This window comes from Mus caroli, chromosome 3 (assembly GCF_900094665.2).
Source record: "Mus caroli chromosome 3, CAROLI_EIJ_v1.1, whole genome shotgun sequence".
NCBI classification, from domain to species: Eukaryota; Metazoa; Chordata; class Mammalia; order Rodentia; family Muridae; genus Mus; species Mus caroli.
The window spans coordinates 32,263,415-32,281,364 of record NC_034572.1 but is presented as its reverse complement, the minus strand read 5'-3'; the positions used below and the strand labels follow the sequence as shown (position 1 = coordinate 32,281,364).

General features: G+C 34.6%; 1 protein-coding gene across 3 annotated transcripts in view; it reads right to left on the bottom strand.

The window, feature by feature from the left end:
• Spata5 (spermatogenesis associated 5) overlaps window positions 1-17,950 on the bottom strand; it is a 167,741-nt gene that overhangs the window by 124,217 nt on the left and 25,574 nt on the right. For all 3 annotated transcript variants that reach the window (XM_029474939.1, XM_021157763.1, XM_029474938.1), the window contains exons 10-13: window positions 15,804-15,958; window positions 8,332-8,541; window positions 3,563-3,616; window positions 1,660-1,739 (exon numbers count right to left, since the gene is read on the bottom strand). In XM_029474939.1, the coding sequence (XP_029330799.1) occupies window positions 1,660-1,739; window positions 3,563-3,616; window positions 8,332-8,541; window positions 15,804-15,958 (499 nt within the window). The remainder of the gene's footprint in view (window positions 1-1,659; window positions 1,740-3,562; window positions 3,617-8,331; window positions 8,542-15,803; window positions 15,959-17,950) is intronic.

Here is a 17,950-nt window from a genome sequence, read left to right as displayed (position 1 = left end):
CAAGAGGATGAAAGAAACATTATGGCTCTCTTGAGGATTTGATAATTGTAATGTAGGGAACTAATTTAAACAAGCTATGTATGTGTCCCATCAGATTAAAAATTTTGTGAATCTATACTATTATGTACAGGAAATCACTTAGTATTATTAATTACCTCTTGTTACATCCACACAGGAAGACATAAATATCTAATTACTATTTGTTATAGAAAAAAAGATGGTTTAATGTTAAAATTAAGAGGGGAATTCTTCAATCCTAATTATATATATATAATTTTTGTCCTTTATTTTCACATAACTACTGAAACCTAGTTTGAGAACAACTTGGTGAAAACATTTCAAAGGCCTTGAAAACATCCTGGTTAACTTTCAAAACATCAGTAGGAAACAAAAACCATAAAACTGACATCCTAGGAAATCAGAGCCAAAAGTTTAAATACCAATATTTAATTAAAGACAAATATTTAAATCACTAAAGTGTCAAAAATTTTACTATCTGCTAGAGAAAGGCAATACAGCATTAAAAAGCATTCAGCAACCAAAAATACTAAAGTCAGACACTTCTAATACACTATTTCCTCTTTCCTTTCACAAGTCAAAACCTCTTGTCCAAATTATTCTCAAAAGACATACAATGGCCTGAGACATTTAATATAACCAACAAAATAAAATTAAAACACAGAATAAAACAAAAACTGGCAAGTTATACAAACAATGTGGCTAGTCAACCATTTTTTCCACTATTATATATTTACTGGGATATCTTTGCACTACAACAACAGAGAACTAAATGTAAAAGAAAAAAATTTTTTTCATAAAAGAAATTTAAAAGTTTACTAAGTAGTCCTGGTATGGAAACCATTTGTTGAGCCAGAGATTTAGCTCAGGGGTAGAGCGCATGCACAGCAAGCCCAAACTCTTGCGGCAATCCCCATCACCAAAAGAAAAAGAGCAGAAATGATGTACTGTGATCTATTTTGAAAGAAAGATTACTACCGCGATTATTATGGTAATTTCTAAAAACTGACTATATCACAGTAACAATACATTTCAAATGTTCTATTACTTAAAACCCACTGAGCAAGGGTCAAGCAAACATCTCAAAATTTAAAGAAAATTTTCATGTTTCTAGCTTTGTGTTAGAACAGAAAGATCTCATCTTAAAACAACTTCAATATAAATAACCTTGCTGGAGAGAGAAAAAGGATATTATATAGATCTTAGAGTTCTTTAGAATAAATGTCTCACAATAAAATAGAAGGTAAATTACCTAAAATGATTAGACTGGAAGTGCTTTAAATTTTAGAAAATTTCTGCGTGGGTCATATAGTATCAGCTTTCATTATTTTCTTCTATTATTCCAAATAATTGTTTTCACTTTTAACTAAATATTTTTATCAATACTATTACTTGTAGTATACAGCACTAAAAGACCTTTGTAGATAAACTAAATGTTAACTCAAATGCTTCAATTTTATCAGTATTTTTCCAATTGTATAGGAAATGATTATATAAAATGATAAGATAAAATAAGTAGGTAAAGGAAAAATTAACTGCATAGATATAAAAATAGTTTCTAGAAAAAATAGAGTAATAGATTGCATTTGCATAAAATATTAATTGCTATTATTTAATATGCTAATACTTAACATTTCTTACCTGCCCCTTTCAACAGCCAGGGCATCAAGTTCATCAAAAAAGATAATGGACGGTGCCACTGCTCTTGCTTTACGGAATATCTAGTGAAAAGAATATTATAGTAGACCAGATTAGCAAATTCCAAAAAATTACAAAGTTGGTTTATTACTGAAAACCATTTAAAAATCAAATCTATCACACGTAAAATTACTAGCCTGATTACTTCATTTATGCCTTTTAACAGATACCCAAAGCACTGTAGTGATTTAAAAGTAATTTCTTTAGGGTCAATATACTACCAATAAATATAATACAGAAAGACCAGTTCAGTAATCAGTGAGCTGATTAATCCCAGCTCCACCAACTGTTGCGTGAAGCTTCAGCAGACACATTTACTTCTCCATACCTAAATTGGCACATTCAGAAAATGATGGTGGTAATAACACAAAAAGAGCTCAAAAGATTAGGAAATGAGTAACAATGCATAAAACATTTGGCCGAATACCTGGAACTCAATAAATAATAATACATAATATAAAACACATTAAAAGAGATACATAAAATGCTCATAAATCTCAAAGTCATCATTCTTGTTTTAAGAATGTATACTAAAATGCTGAGACAAAACCCAGGCAAGAAAAAATGGCCAGATTTTATAGGACTATAGACTGGCTTATCCACAAGCCAAAGCAAGCACCAAAATCTGCATTTACCCAATGAACAGCCAAAGGAACAACGTATGGAAATAAGCTTGGAAGAAGGCAGCTGGGCAAAAAAAAAAAAAAAAAAAAAAATCCAGATATGTATCCTTTATAACTTAGACCATTATTTTTGTTCACATGTTACATGGCCATAAAGATATAGGTGCCAGTTCAATATTAGTAAATACTGCCTTTCTTCCTGCTGTCATTATCAACTAATACTTTAAAAATAGTATCATGGTCTACATTTTTAAACAAAATGACCATACATGATTTTAAATAATTTCTTGAGACAAAACATTCAAATCCCCTCTTCACAAATATCCCGTGTCTATTTGTGTGTTCTTGTCATTACAGAGTTTCAATGAACATATAAGGACATTGTGTGAGGCAGGTTAACAACTGTTTAGGAAAGTCACGGCATGTGATCAAATGCTAACTCTAGTTACTCTAACTTGGCCCAACAGCTGGAATGAAGAAGCATGAATAGTCAGGACCAGTCATTAAAAGCTTGACTTTAAAAGTAAGTGACAGAAGGGAAATACATCATCTAAACCAACAGGCAAAAGTAAGGTCAAGTCAGTAAGATGGAAATTTTCAATTATGAGGCTTATTCAAGATAAAAACATATCTAATAAAAAAAGGTTAAAATCCCATACATAGATTCACTGCTCTTCATAAAGACAAATATTTCTTTTACAAACATAAAAGAAGCAGGAAAAGTTAGTAAAAGTAATTTTGGGTAAAAATAAAAGTAAGGATAGTATGATAGATAAGAACAAACACAAAATATTAAAGAGTATTCAAAATTGCTTTTTTTTTTCATTATATAGATATCATATGATTGTTTATTAGCAAGTGAAAATCTGGCCTGAGCCTTAAATCATTGAGTTTGTTTCGCTTTAGTTTGCTTTGTTTTAAGCAGTAACCACACTGGTGTCTTTTCCAGATTCCTTTTCATAGAAACAGCTTTGCATTGCAAGTTACTGAATTGTCAAGGTCAGGACAGTGCTCAACACTTTACACTGTGGAGGTTTTGAAAGTAGTCCTTATACAGTCATAAATAGTTTTCAGAATATAAAACCAAGTGAACTTAATTGCATTTTAAATAATAAAATAGTATTTGCTTGAGGAAAAATCAGACCGCTTTCCATTACCCAAATCTAAGTAGAAACTACAAAGAAGGATACAAGTATGCTTCTCTCATGGTGTAATTTCCTTACCTCTCTAACTGCTCTTTCAGATTCACCAACATATTTATTCATTAATTCGGGCCCCTGTAGAGAAAACATGGCTCAGTGTCTTCATATAGTCAGCTATATTTTCTTATTAAGGGGGAAAATACATAAAAAGAAAATAAGCAAAAAAAAAAAAATCATTTATTTAAATTAGTTCCTTTAGCATGCTTACTTCCTCTGGGTGTTATTTATACCTAAAAGATTAAAGCCAAATGTTCTAAATGCCACAAATCAATACAATAGAAACGTTATAACTAAACACATTTGGTAACACCTTGTTCTCTACCTGATTATCCACTTACGGATAGTTTTATGATATACCAGGCATGGTGTAGGAACCAAAGAAATTTAGAAGACCTAAAAAGAAGTGTCACTTGTAGGTTCCTAAGTCTAATCACAGGTTTATTAGTTTATACCTAAAACTAGTAAATTAATAACCCTATCAGATAAGTGAAGACATCAAAAATATTCTTAAACATTCTATGATAAATTCTAAAAACTAAGCAAACAGAGCAAGATTCATGCAATGCATGATGTTTCTTGTGTGTTTTCCACTGTCAACACTACACTCGATACAACTAGGCCATGTAGGCACTTCTTAGTCACTACCTTTGCCAGGAGTCCCAGGACCACCCACTGTTAACCACTCCAGAATCACACTCTCATAAGCACCCTTGTGATACAGTTCCACAGTGTCTGTTTGCTTTCTGCTGTCCAAGTCTGAACCACCTTTTTCTATTTCTTTCTTGTCTTCAGGTATTGAGAGAAATCAAACTCTATCTAATTGTACTAAACAGCTTTAGCAAGAGAATTCCTGGCCTGTCTGTGTAAGCAGAAATTAATTACTTTAAAAATATCACAATAGTATAATTATTTATATATTTTGGATTCTGTAGATAACAGACTAACATATTATTCTTACTCTTCTTTTTTGGGGGAAAAAATGCCTTAAAAATGTGAAAGTTTTTGTTAGATGTCTGGACCAAAACAAGCTGCAAATTAGATTTGGTCTGAAAACTACAGCCTGCTATAGACTTATTCATTACAATTTTAAAAAGTTCATTTCTGTGAAATATTCAAAACCATCTACAATATCAATGCTGTGACTACTGGGGAGCAAACCCAGGCTTCAGTATATTAAAAAGATTCATGAGATACTGAGAAAAACCAATAATATGAAACAACAAAACCCTGCAATTTTAAATCATCTAGTACTGTTGAGGACATAGCCAATGGTCACAGCTTCTAAATACAACAGACTCTAAGGAGACCGTTATCTACACACAAGGAAACACATGAAAGACTATTAATGCACTAATTATAGCGACAGAAACAAAACCTGAAACAAAAACTGCAAAACATAGTAATATAAACTAGATTAGAAATTTGTAAAGTCCTCATTAAGTGGAAACTTCATTAAGTGTCAAGGGAGTGGAGGACGGGAAGATAAAAACTAGAAGGAAAGGCATCAGTGAGTGTTCAGAAGGTTTTGACAGGAAATTTAAGGATGTTGTTACGTTCCTGACCTCTCCACTGATTAGCAAGATTATTTTGTATGATTTCATCTGGCAAGATTATTTCTATAGTCCAGCAGTGTGATAAAGAACGAAGACTGTCCTTTTATGGTATGACAAAAAGTGCTTTTCACTGACTACTTTACTTATAGACTTTCCTAAGCATGACCACAGAAAGTCATTTCAAATGTGAATCAAATAAGCTTCAAGCCCCAAGCAATAAAAAAAGTTCTAATGAGCACAGGTTTTTTGTTGGAGGCATAATATGGTAAGAAATATTTATACAGATTTTATTCAGTTTAAGACAACTAATTAGGCAGCTTATGTCCTGATGAAGAGCAGAAAGGAAGCTGATGGAGTCACTGGTTTTTTTTTTTTTCTTTTGGAGTCATTGTTTTTATTGGATGAACATACCAATACAGTATTATTCCTGTTATTCTGGTAAACATTATCCATAAAATTAAAGGATATGATATAAAATACTAATATAATGAAGACCTTTTAAAATTCAGGCATATTACACAAAATTTTTTAATCATCTACCTTAAAAGCAGTTAGAGAATGTGGAGAAATATGATGATTTTGTGTTCTCTTCTACTGAATAAAATGTCAGTATTTTAGCACTGTTAGCAGAAATATTAACACAACTTAAATCCATGGTATAAACAGACTTGATAACATATGGAAAATGTGAAATCATGCCAAATAGTTGAAATATCTGAGGACCCTTCATTCTATTACCATGTAGAAGTAGACCACCAAAAACCCAGGAAAGAAACAAAGGAAAATGATGGGAGAGAATGACAAGGGAGGGGAGGAAGATTCACAGATTTGAAACTTTAGCCTAAGTTTATGAGAAAACTGGGCTGGAATAATTCAACTCAGGTATTACTAACTAGTAAAGGCATTAACATAAAACTATTAGGCCTCAAAAGAACATGTGATTCTCTATTTAAATACAGGCTTACTCCAGCACAATGTAACACAGAGTGCTACAATTGTTCCACTGCACTGCTCTAGAGTTCAATATATCAAAGTGGTTTCATCATCAAGGGAGGTTACTTTGAAGTTGAAGTTCAAACTGTTAAAATTTATTATATTCACTATATTTCATAATCTGCTACCATGCTTTTAGATCAGTAAGATTCTGTGTGTGTGTGTGCACACATGTATGCACACATATATCTGAAAAATGGAAGTCAGCAACAGCAAGCACGAATTAATTCTGTGAAGCCTTGCTAAATGTCTGAAGTGTATTGTTTCTGGTGTGGTAATACTTTTTGAATGTTATCCCAACGGATTCATGTGTTGGAAGTTTGGTCTCTAATGTGGTGAACCTTTATGAGACAGAGTCTAATGGGAAACCCTTAGATCAATGAAGGAATTACCCTCATAAGGAAAGTTAGTTCCTGTGAGATACTGAGTTCCTGGGGATGAGTTGTTACAAGAGGCAGCCCAGCCACTAAATCACTCAGACTACCTTTTGTAATGATCTCTTTCAACTACCTGTACTTTTGTCAAGACGCTATCTACTATTAGGCCCTCAAGAGTTTTAGCCTCCAAATCTATGTGGTAAATCACTCTATCAGTTAGCCTGTCTCAGCCATTTTGTCAAAATAATCTTTAAAAAAAAATCCTGCTTTATCATATCTATATATAAATATATGACATATGTGTATATATATATATATATAATACGCATGCCATAATTTTAATTAAAAATATTAAATACAAAGAAGTGAAGTAAATGTCCAAAATATCATAAATAAATGACAGTGTGGGATTCACAGCTCATAAATGTTACAGGTGACAGAGAACTGTCCCAAACTGTTCACTGAGGCAGGTTTTACTGAGGCAATCAAAAGCAGCTGAGTTGAGTTATAGGCTCTAAATCCTAGCAAGAACGCAAAGTGATAGAGCGCAAGACTGTTGTCTCCATACTCAGAAGGGAGACAGGAACCATCCTTTCACTGCACAAAGTACCAACACTGCAAATAAAAAGGTGGAAAACAAGTAAGTTCCAAAGATGACTTCTAAATCTTTCTAGATAAATAACCGCATAGCTTAATTTGAAAATATTGCATTTTAAACACCAATTTGCATCTAACCATAAGATTGGGATGAAAATCGTATGGTCTGTAAGTCTCACATTTACTAAGTTTTATATTATTTTAAAAACAACATACCAATCTTTAGAATATATACTGTTAAGACCACAGGAGGCTTTTTTGTTTAACAATTTTCCTTACCAAATAACCTCAGCAACTAGATACTGCAACATTTTACCCATAGAAAGCGTGCGGCGTTAATGTATACTGGTAAGTGTGATTAAGAAAAACTATATAAGTATCTTATTTGGGCATATGGTATTTTTAGCACCCATAGTGAAGATTTCTATTGTTTAAATTTGCAAAACAACAAATAAAGAATATGCAAAAGTATTTGCTCAACTGCCTTACTATTCTGGAGAGAACTGAGCCTGGCAGCCATCTATGCTTCATTATTTTACAGTCACAAATTCAAGCATGATCTTATCACCTCAGACTCTTGCAGTATTGCTCTGTAATAATTTCCTGGACTTTTTCAGTCTTCCCAGGGGCTGCATAAATGTGCCTGACACCTGCCTGGTAGTCTGGGCTATAATAATTCAAGTGTTTAAGGTCTAAGTTGGTCTAGAGTAGGCAAATTAACCAAGTGTCGATTAAGGTAAATATGAGGGGATATGCCCATAAAAAGTAAAATGCCCAAGTGATAGAATTACACACAGGTACTGTGAGGAAAACATCTTGAAAATTAGTATCAGCACACATAGAAGGCCATTCTGGAGAAATACTTCCAGGAGCAGGAAAACAGAGAGCAAGTGTGAGTTAGATGTGCTGCAGGCAAGTAGAAGCTCCAAAAAAAATAAGAGGGATTGGCACAAAAGGGAAGAAAATTGCTCCTGTCAAAACTTATACTTCCCAAACATTCATTTAAAGAAGGGAGATGAAAGACACATCTCATCAGAATTTTAACTACACCACACTAGCTCTACTTAAGCTGGGTATTTGCACCAACTTATTTCTTATCTACTCTGCTCATATTTTACTGTTATCTACCTCAAAACAAAAAAACAAAAACAAAAACAAAAAAAAAGAAACAAGAAACAAAAAGCAACTGTTCCTTATGGAACAGACACTATACAGGATGTAAAAAAAGAAGCTAAAAGAGAGATTAACTACTGAAACACCAACATCCTACCTTTATAGCTAGAAAGTTCAACCCACTTTCATTGGCCAAAGCTTTTGCTATCATTGTTTTTGAGCATCCAGGTGGCCCATACAAGAGAACTCCTTTGGGTGGCTGAATACCCATTCTGTTGAAAGACTTAGGATGTTTCAAGGGCCATTCCACAGCCTGTTTCAATTTCAGTTTGATATTTTCCAGTCCTCCAATATCTGACCAGGAAACCTACAAAACAAAATTTTTTTCTTTATTATCGTTAATTGTAATTTGCCTTTAAAGGACAAATGAAGACTCTTTAAGTAAGTATGCATGTTCACTGAATTAGGTCAGTAGGTTCTTAGTAAATACAAAATAACCTCTTTATGATACTTACCTCAAGTAAGTTAATACAGTACTACTGCTCAAAGTAAAAATAGCACTACAACAGAAGACCTCATTTATTTATTGGGAATTTTACATGAATACTGTAGTTATATCATTTCTCCCCTCCCTCTCCACCCTCTAGCTCCTCCCAGAAACCATCAATACCTCTCAAATTTACTGCCTCTTATTCTTTACTTATCATCACACACACATACACAAATTTATAAATACAACTTGTTGGCTTCATTTGGTGTTTAAATTCATACATGTTTAAGGCTAATCATTTGGGATTAGATAACCTATCAGGGGGATCACATCAGAACAGTCTGATTCTCCATCTCTCAGCATTTTTCTGCTCTCTCTTCCAAATTTCCCTGAACAATAGTTTTATTATGTCATACCTAGGCACCCCATGATGAGGTATTATCTGCATTTTGATGAGTTATGGATTTCTGTAAAGGTCTTTGTCTCCCTGCAAAATGAAGCTTCCTTGATGAGGGGATTAGCGTTATATTTACCTGTGGGTAAATATTCAAAATTTACATTGGTTTACAGAAATGGTATTGGTAGGCCCTCTTCTGGGCTCACCAGTCATAGGTAGCAGGCTACGTTAATAAATACCAGGTCCGAATTCCTTCCTAATCAATAGCTCTTAAATAGAATCAGATGGCTGTTGGTTATCTCTGTGATATGTGCACCTTTCTGAATACACTGTTGTAAAATAAAACACCTTTAAATCTACATCTTCATAGGACAGAAAACTAAGAAAAACGAAACACGTCACCAATAAAATACAAGCAAGAGGGGACTAACCTGTTACAGAATAAGAGCCTTAAAAAAACTCAAGAATTGGTTACATATTGTTAAAAAAAGAAGCAAAAAACAAAAACAAACTAAAGAAAAATTAATGTCTCCTTGTTATATAATTACTGCTTCCTATATAAAACTGTTTAATGATAAAACTTATTGCTAAACCGTTTAGGTAATTTTTTAAAGTTTGTCTTACTTGTTGAAAAATAGTTCGAGTCAGTAATCTACTATCCATGTTCTGAAGTGAAACAATTGTCCAAAGCCAACAGACAAATAAATGATAGTGTGGGTTTCACATCTCATAAGTGTTTCACCTGACAGAGAACTTCCCCCAACTATTCATGCATATGATTAAGTTGGATTATCATGGGAAATGACACAGAGAACAGATATTTATTCTATAACCCAAACATATCAATTAAAATATAAAACTACCCTTACACTGCCCCTAATTATTATTACAACTATGATGCCTTTATATTCTTCTAACTTGTATTATGACTGAAACATGTGAAAGAAATGCAGTCACTTTTTAAGAAGTATCTTTTATATGTACTAGGGGCCACAGTATCTTCAGGAATCTATACTCTGTAAAGTAAAAGCTTAAAAGTCTTAGTCTAAATAAATATGTTTTAACTCTAGTAATAACCACCTGAAAACTTTTTTGCAATTGTAAAATATGAGTAAGTATATCATTGAAAACTGCATGTATAAGACTTAAAGATATCAGAATGTTAAAAATACAGTAATGTCCACCTTTCTGCCAGACATTGAAGATAACTGACATAAGAATAGGCTATTAGAAATTATGAAACAATGTAAATTATCTGTATTTCTGTCTTAACAGTCGTCACTGCCAGCATTGGGGTTAAATACACACTCATAATTCTGCATTTTGTTTCTTTTTAAAAAGTTTCGTGTCTTTTAACCATAACATTTTTTAAAATTCAGACTGGTGAAAAATGAGTTTAAATCTGTTAAATTACTCATTGTGACTTTGATAATTTATTCTACCTCTTTATTAAATGTCTTCTTAATTTATATGATAAAAATTATAACACCTCATTCATTATGAGACTTAAAAATAGTATATTATGTTAGATTTGCTGGGATACAAGATTTACTAAGTGTCCCTATATGTAAATGTATGAGAGATGATCACCATTGTGTTTTGAAGAAGCAGTGGCAAAAAATAAAGAAGTCACTGAATTTGTAATTTCACTTAACTATCATAATTACTCATCATTTTTAGGACATTTTTGTGTTGTTTGTTATAACCACTACAATTCTTAAAGGCAAATCAGTTTCATCTTTTGACTTGAGCACTTCAAAATTAAAAAACAATTAGCCCTTTCTATGAGCTAAGAGACAGGCAGATTTCTGAGTTCGAGGCCAGCCTGGTCTACAGAGTGAATTCCAGGGCGACACAGAAAAACCCTGTCTCAAAACAACCAACCATACAAACAAAAAAAAAAAGTGAACCCTGTCTCAAAACAACCAACCATACAAACAAAAAAAAAAAAGTGCCAGAAAAAAAACAACAACACAGCAGTACATTGTGAATATCTAATTAGTGAAACAGACTTCTTATGGTTTATAGAAGTGGTGTGTTACCCATAAAACAGGATTCAAGCAATGTTTACTTCAGAAGTGACATTAACTTGATAGCCATCTCCCTCACATTGATGTGGGCTTATTTGAGGTGCTAGAACTTTACAGTTAGGCTAGAGGCACTGATGCACTGGGCCACACACTACTACATCAAACAGCTTTCACAGACCCAAGCTGGCCTTAGGCTTTATGCCTATTCCTATAGTTTTACTTTAACTACCCCAGCACCAGTCTTGAGGGCTCAGGCTCTAGGCCTATCATCTCACCATTCTACATCATCAGTCCTGCAGACTGAGGTTTTAGGCCAGAACTCATAGAACAAAATGTCAAGTCTACCCATTTGCTGATCCAGATGATCTAGATCACGTGAGCTTGAGCAGCAATTGGCATGCAGAACCTTTAATCTCCTAATAGGATAACTGGAGAAGACGTTTCTTGAAGAAGCTAATCTGTAAAAATCAGAAGAATTATCTACTTCTTCTCCTACGTAAATAACATCAAAAGGCCACAATGATCACAAATAATTAAGAAAACAATACCACCAAAGGGACAAATTAAATCACTTGTGCTATACCTTAATATCTAGAACATGATGGATCAATGCATGTTTAAAAATAACAACACCTGGGAAACTACATACAAATGAGCAAACCCTTGAAAATAGTCATCTTAAAAAGATCAAGGAATTGTAAGGGACCAAAGGTATATAATTACATAAAATCAAGAAAGTAATATATAACCAAGGGTATTCAAAGGAGAAACATAAAGAACCAAACAGAAATTCTAACGCTGAAGAACACAGTGACTAGTAACCAAGCTACAGTCCATAGACTGAGAGAAGTTAGGCATAGAGGAAGGGTCTAGGGTGGACACATGGATTCCCGGGAGCAATATAACAGATTTTATAATCAGACTGGGGGCAAATGGGAAGAAAAGAGGAGAGCAGGTGGGGAGGGGAAAGGTAAATACTGTAAAGAGAGAGAATGGGGGGCAAGACAGCTGAAACTGAAGGGCATTTGAGGAATGATATGGAAACCTAGTACAGTAGAAACTTCCTAAAATATATAAAGGTGATCTTAATGAGGTGCCTTAATAATGGGGGATGCAAAGTCTCAACATGGCCATCTCTTGTTACCAAACAAGGCTTTCTTCCAGTATCAGGAGAACAAGGCCATCTGAATCAACTGAGCACAGCTCATATGACCTCACAGAGCCTGAAGCAGCAAGCACAGGGCCTGCATAGGTTTGCACCAGGTCCTCTGCATATATATTACAGCTTTTAGCTTAGTATTTTTTTTCCTGGGACTCCTGAGTGTGAGAACGAATGGATTTCTGACTTATGTGCTTGCTCTTAGGATTCTTTTCCTTTTGTTCGGTTGCTTTGTCCAACTTTGATATGATAGGTTTTGCTTTTATTTTATTTTGTCATGTTTAGTTGTTATCTTAGAAGCCTGTTCTTTTCTAATCATAAAAAGGGAAGGAAGAGAATGGGAGGGAGGGGAGATAAGGAGGAACTGACAGAAATAGAGGGAGTGAGAAATATATAATCAAGATATATTTTGTATGAGAAAAGAACCTATTTTCAGTAAAAGGAAAAAAATTAAAGAAAAAAAATTGAAAGAAATTCTAAAACTGAACAACAAATTAAAAATGTCAATAGAGTATCAAGCAGTTGAAAGAACAGCACAGTAGTTGACAAATCTTTTGAAATTACCAATCACAGTGAGAAAAAGAAGTGAAAAGAGCCTACAGGACTCATGGAACACCACCAAACAAATGAACATAAGAACATAAAAAGTTCTAGAAGGGGCAAAGAAAGAGGGTGAGAGCTGAGTTAGTGCTTAAAGATATAATGGCAGGAAACTTCCCAACTTTGCATAGGCAAGTGGGCATTCAGACTGAGAAAATCCCTGAAGACTTCAAATACAATAAATATGAAGATTTATCTAATCATTAACAAGTGTTCAAATGTCACTGGATCCTGAAGCAACAAGAGAAAAGCTGATCATCTTGCACACTGCATCCTTCCTTCATCCCCAATGAGGGCTTAGCAGAAACCTTGCAGGCCAGAAAGGCTGAGATGACATTTTGCTTTGTAGAACTGAGAATGGAAACAGGGCCTGGCCTTGGGCATGACAGGCAAATGCTCTACCACAGCCAGGTTCCTAGCACTAGAAGATATGGTTTACAAAATAGTCCACCAAGAATGCTATATTAAAAGTGGGAGAGAAGGGCTTCAGAAATGAAGAAAAATGAAGAACTTTATCAGATGAGCAAAAATAACTAGATCTGTCTTGTAAGAAATGGTAATTGGCATTTTCCAATTTGAAATAAAATGATGCTAACAAATAAATATATATTCCCTATTAAGGTAACAACATACTAAGATTCAGATAGTGTAATCCTGTTAACAATGTGCATATATCATTAACTTTACTATGAACCTAAAGGACAGAAGTACTAGTAGTAAATTAATTATAGTAACTTGTAAAGACAGCTGATATAACAATGATGTTAAGCATGACATGAGTATTACTGAAGGTGTAATGGTGCAACTGCATTTACTGGCTTAAAATACACTTTGAGCTATTAGAAATCAGACGTAAGCCTAATCACAAGAAACCTGTAACAGGTAAGTCATAAGGAAGGAATCAAGACACTGCTGCAAAAAATCCTCACAGCACAAAGGAAGGCAACAGTAGAACAAAGGAACTATAAAATAGAAAACAACATGGCAGTAAGCTCATTTCTAGCAACAATTATTACTATTGATCATCCAGGTCATTTTTCTTGAATCAAGCACAGCTAAATCCACACATAATTGGTACTTTCTGTTCCTGTGAAATTGTGTGTAATAAACTCTGAAGAAACATTAAATATCTTTAGTTGATAAGGGTCAAACTTGTCTGTTGTAAAATTAAGCTAATATTTTCAAAGAAAACTAACCTTACTTAAAAAAAAAAAAAAAAAGCCAACATACAACCCATTCTATCAATTTAAATTTTATTCTTTCTTGATAATCTATTCAAGCGAGGAAAAAAAAAAAACACCTTACATTCATAGAATACCAGCTCATACCAGCTCATTCACAGTAGTAAAAAGCTAGAGGCAACAGATATCATCAACAAATGTATTTATTATAGAATATTGTTATGGTTTGGATCCTAAAACCTCCCTCAAAGACCAATGTATTAAATGCCTCGGACAGTGACAGAAACATTACACAATAAAGCCTACTGAGAGGTTTCACCTCACAAGGGATGTGCCTGTAAGGTAAACTGGTCCCTCACTTTCTCACTTTCATTCCCCAGCTTACAAAGGAGAGAAGTTTTCTTTGCTATTTAATCCTACCCCTCTGCCTCTGAAAACCAACAATAGTTGAAACCAAGAAACCTGAGGCAGGCGTGAGGAAACTGGCTATGTAAATCAAGTATTTTTAATACAAACACAAGGACCTGAGTCTGGAACTCCAGGACCCATATAAAAAGCCAGATGTGCCAATGCATATCTGTAATCCAAGTCCCGGGGAGGCAAAGACAGACCCTTGGAGCTTATTAGCCATCCAAGTTGAAAGGATGAGCTCCAGGTTCGTAAAGACACTTTCTCAAAAATAAAGTGGAAACCAACTAAGGAGGATATCAACACTGACATCCAATCTCCACATATACACCTATGTATGCACACTTACATACAAGCATATGCACATGCACACACATACAAACACCTATCTCCCCTCTGCCCCAATCCCAAGTCCTTTAGAGGCAGAAGGAACCATGGCCATCCTCACTAAACAGTGAGTTCAACTAGATTGGACTCTTGGGAGGCCCTGTCTCCAAAGAACAAACAACTGAAATTCTATCAAAGCATGAACAAAAGAAAATATTTCTTTTATCAAATCTATTCCTGGGTATTTTGATTTAGTAGCATAAAGCTGACTTTACCACTGAAATAAAAAAAAGAAATATATTACACACACACACACACACACACACACACACACACACACACACATACACTCACACACAGGGACACAGAGAGAGAGAACTATTTGGATCACTATTTGTGATTCTCAACATTTCTAATACTGCGACTCTTTAATAAAGTTCTTCATGTTGTGGTGTCCCAACCGCAAAAAAATTTTTGTTGCTACTTCATAACTGTAATTTTTGTACTGTTAAGAACAGTAATGTATCTGACATGTGACCCACCCCAAAGAGGTTATAATTTCCAGGGAATTATGTTAAGTGAAAAAGCTAATTCTAAAAGGTTATATCCAGCATGATTTCATTTATGTATTTTTTTAAAATAATAAAGTTTAAAAATGCGATAGGACTGAGTTGGGTATGATTATAAAAACGTAGAACTCTTGAGGTGATTTGAATGTGGTGATATAAGCACAAGTCTTTGCATCTAATAAACTCCACAGGCCTATATACACCAGTTATTCAAATGAACGTGAGGCAGTCCCAGTCAGAGCCAGTTTTACAAGATGCTATCACAAGAGAAAATCCAGGTAAAGGACATACAAGAGGGCCTCTCTGAGTTACCATAGAACTTCAGCTTTCAATATCTCAAAAGCACGCTGTACTTAAAACATGTATTTTATTAAAAGGTTAACCTAGTAAGTCAGTCATTTTAGAGACTCAGTTTCCTTAAGAATATTATTCTAATAGTAAGGCTGGCAGAGAGTATTAATTACTCACATTTGGGACATCAATTGCTACCTCTCTCATAGCACTAGGCCTGATGTCATTCATCCCCTGTAAGAAATCATTTAGAGTAATCTTCACCATGCCAGCCACCTTGCTATCAGGGAGGTTAGGCTGTTTCCTCAGGACTCTTCGCAAGGCATGCAGACCTACAAAGAGGAGAATAAAACAAAACTGATCACTTATTCCATAAATACCAACAAGGTAACAACAGTACTAACCCCAGACTCTGTGGGTATTATAGCATTTACAATATTTTGTACTTAAAGTATATATAGCATGAAGGGTGAGATTAAGGGTGAAGGGGACACAGATTAAAGCAAACTCAAGTGCTTAAGTTAGGCAGTAGAAGCATGACAAACCAAAATTACATATGAGAGGACAGGTATTCTGCAAACATAAAATAACATTTAGGGTGTCATTAAAACAAGTACAATAGTAACAAGCCTTCTGCCACTGATCTTTTTTCTGAGTACACTAAAGCCAAGCCAAAAGTTTAGGGAGATTACAGGAAGATCTGAAAGGAATTATTCAGTTGGTACTTGGAAATGTGATTCTCGAACACAAGACACGAGACGACTTGAGACTTCGGCACACACGTCTGTACTGGGTGGTACTTTTATGAGGGTACTAAGAGAGACTGGAGATGGAAGAATGAAGGCAGAAGGCTCACTCAGTAAAGTTTACAATTTGGAGAACTAGAAGGAACTGTTTTGTTTGTTTGTTTGTTTGTTTGTTTGGCTTTGTTTTTCTTAGAATAGTGAAGTAACAGGAATAGAGTATCACAGAAATAATCTATTAAAAATACTCAAGAAAATAAAATTTAGAGATGTAAAAAACTTAAAAGATGGCTCTAACCAGAATCATCAAATATGCTAAGTTCTTTGCTTTGGTATTTGTTTACACTTCAAACACTGACAAGACTGAATATCCAACTACCCCTTTCAAATGCCAGGTATGAAGTTTCAGTCTATAGAACTGTAACAAGAGTTTAGAGCCCAGATTCTTATCTGTGAGCGGTAACTTTATATAAGGTCTTATAACTGAATGTGGGGTTAACAAAAACATCTGGCAATGGTTAAATTTCTGAACATGCAACAGTTAATTCAAAATTCAATGCATAATGAATCTTTGCAGTGTTTCTATGTGCTACATAGCATAACAACATTGTAGCCTTAGTTCTGAGCACAAAATGGAAAAATTTTATACTGCCTAAGTTTGAATCCCAGCACACATGTGTAAACAAAGGTGTGTTACGGCATGCCCCTGAAATCCCAGCATGGACCAGAAGGATCTCAATGTCCTGCCGGCCAGCCAATCTAGAGTATCAGTGAACTCCAGGTTTGCTGAGAGACTGTCTCAAACAGTATGGTGAAAAGAGAGAGAAGACAACCAAGGTCTATCTCTGGCTTCCACATGTATTTTAAAATTCCTAGCATTTAGTACATAAGTCAAGAGAAAAAAAATGTCATAGAAATCATTATATGTAGAAAGAAAACTGTAATAGTGTTATACATGGAAAATAAAGGAATTTACGTACAACTGAAATGAGTAAATGATTCTGGGTTTGATCCCCAGCCCGGAGAGGGAGAGGGTGAGGGTGAGGGAGAGGGAGGGGGACAGAGGGAGGGGGAGAGGGAGGGAGAGAGGCAAGAGAGGGGGAGGGGGAGGGGGTACAGGAGGGGGAAAGGGAGAGAGAAGGAGAGATAATTAATCTTTTTTCAAAACATTTTATGGGGTTATAGAGAGACTAAGAATCTAAACTTAAAATTCTATGCATGTTTCCAAACACAGAAAAAACAGGCATGTAGATAAAATACACACACACACACAAATCTTAGTATTTTATATAAAATTAACAGACTGATAAACACAGAATCCAGAGCAGACTCAGTCTTAGTGCAAAACAGAACTGAACATTTCAGTGAATTTTGCTAGTCAGCGAATATCCAAATGGAAGAAGTGAATGAGTTACAGGTATCGATGTGAAAGCAAAGAATAAGGTATCCAGAAGTCCAGGTGTCTTAGTCAGGGTTTCTATTCCTGCACAACATCATGACCAAGAAGCAAGTTGGGGAGGAAAGGGTTTATTCGGCTTACACTTCCATGCTGCTGTTCATCACCAAAGGAAGTCAGGACTG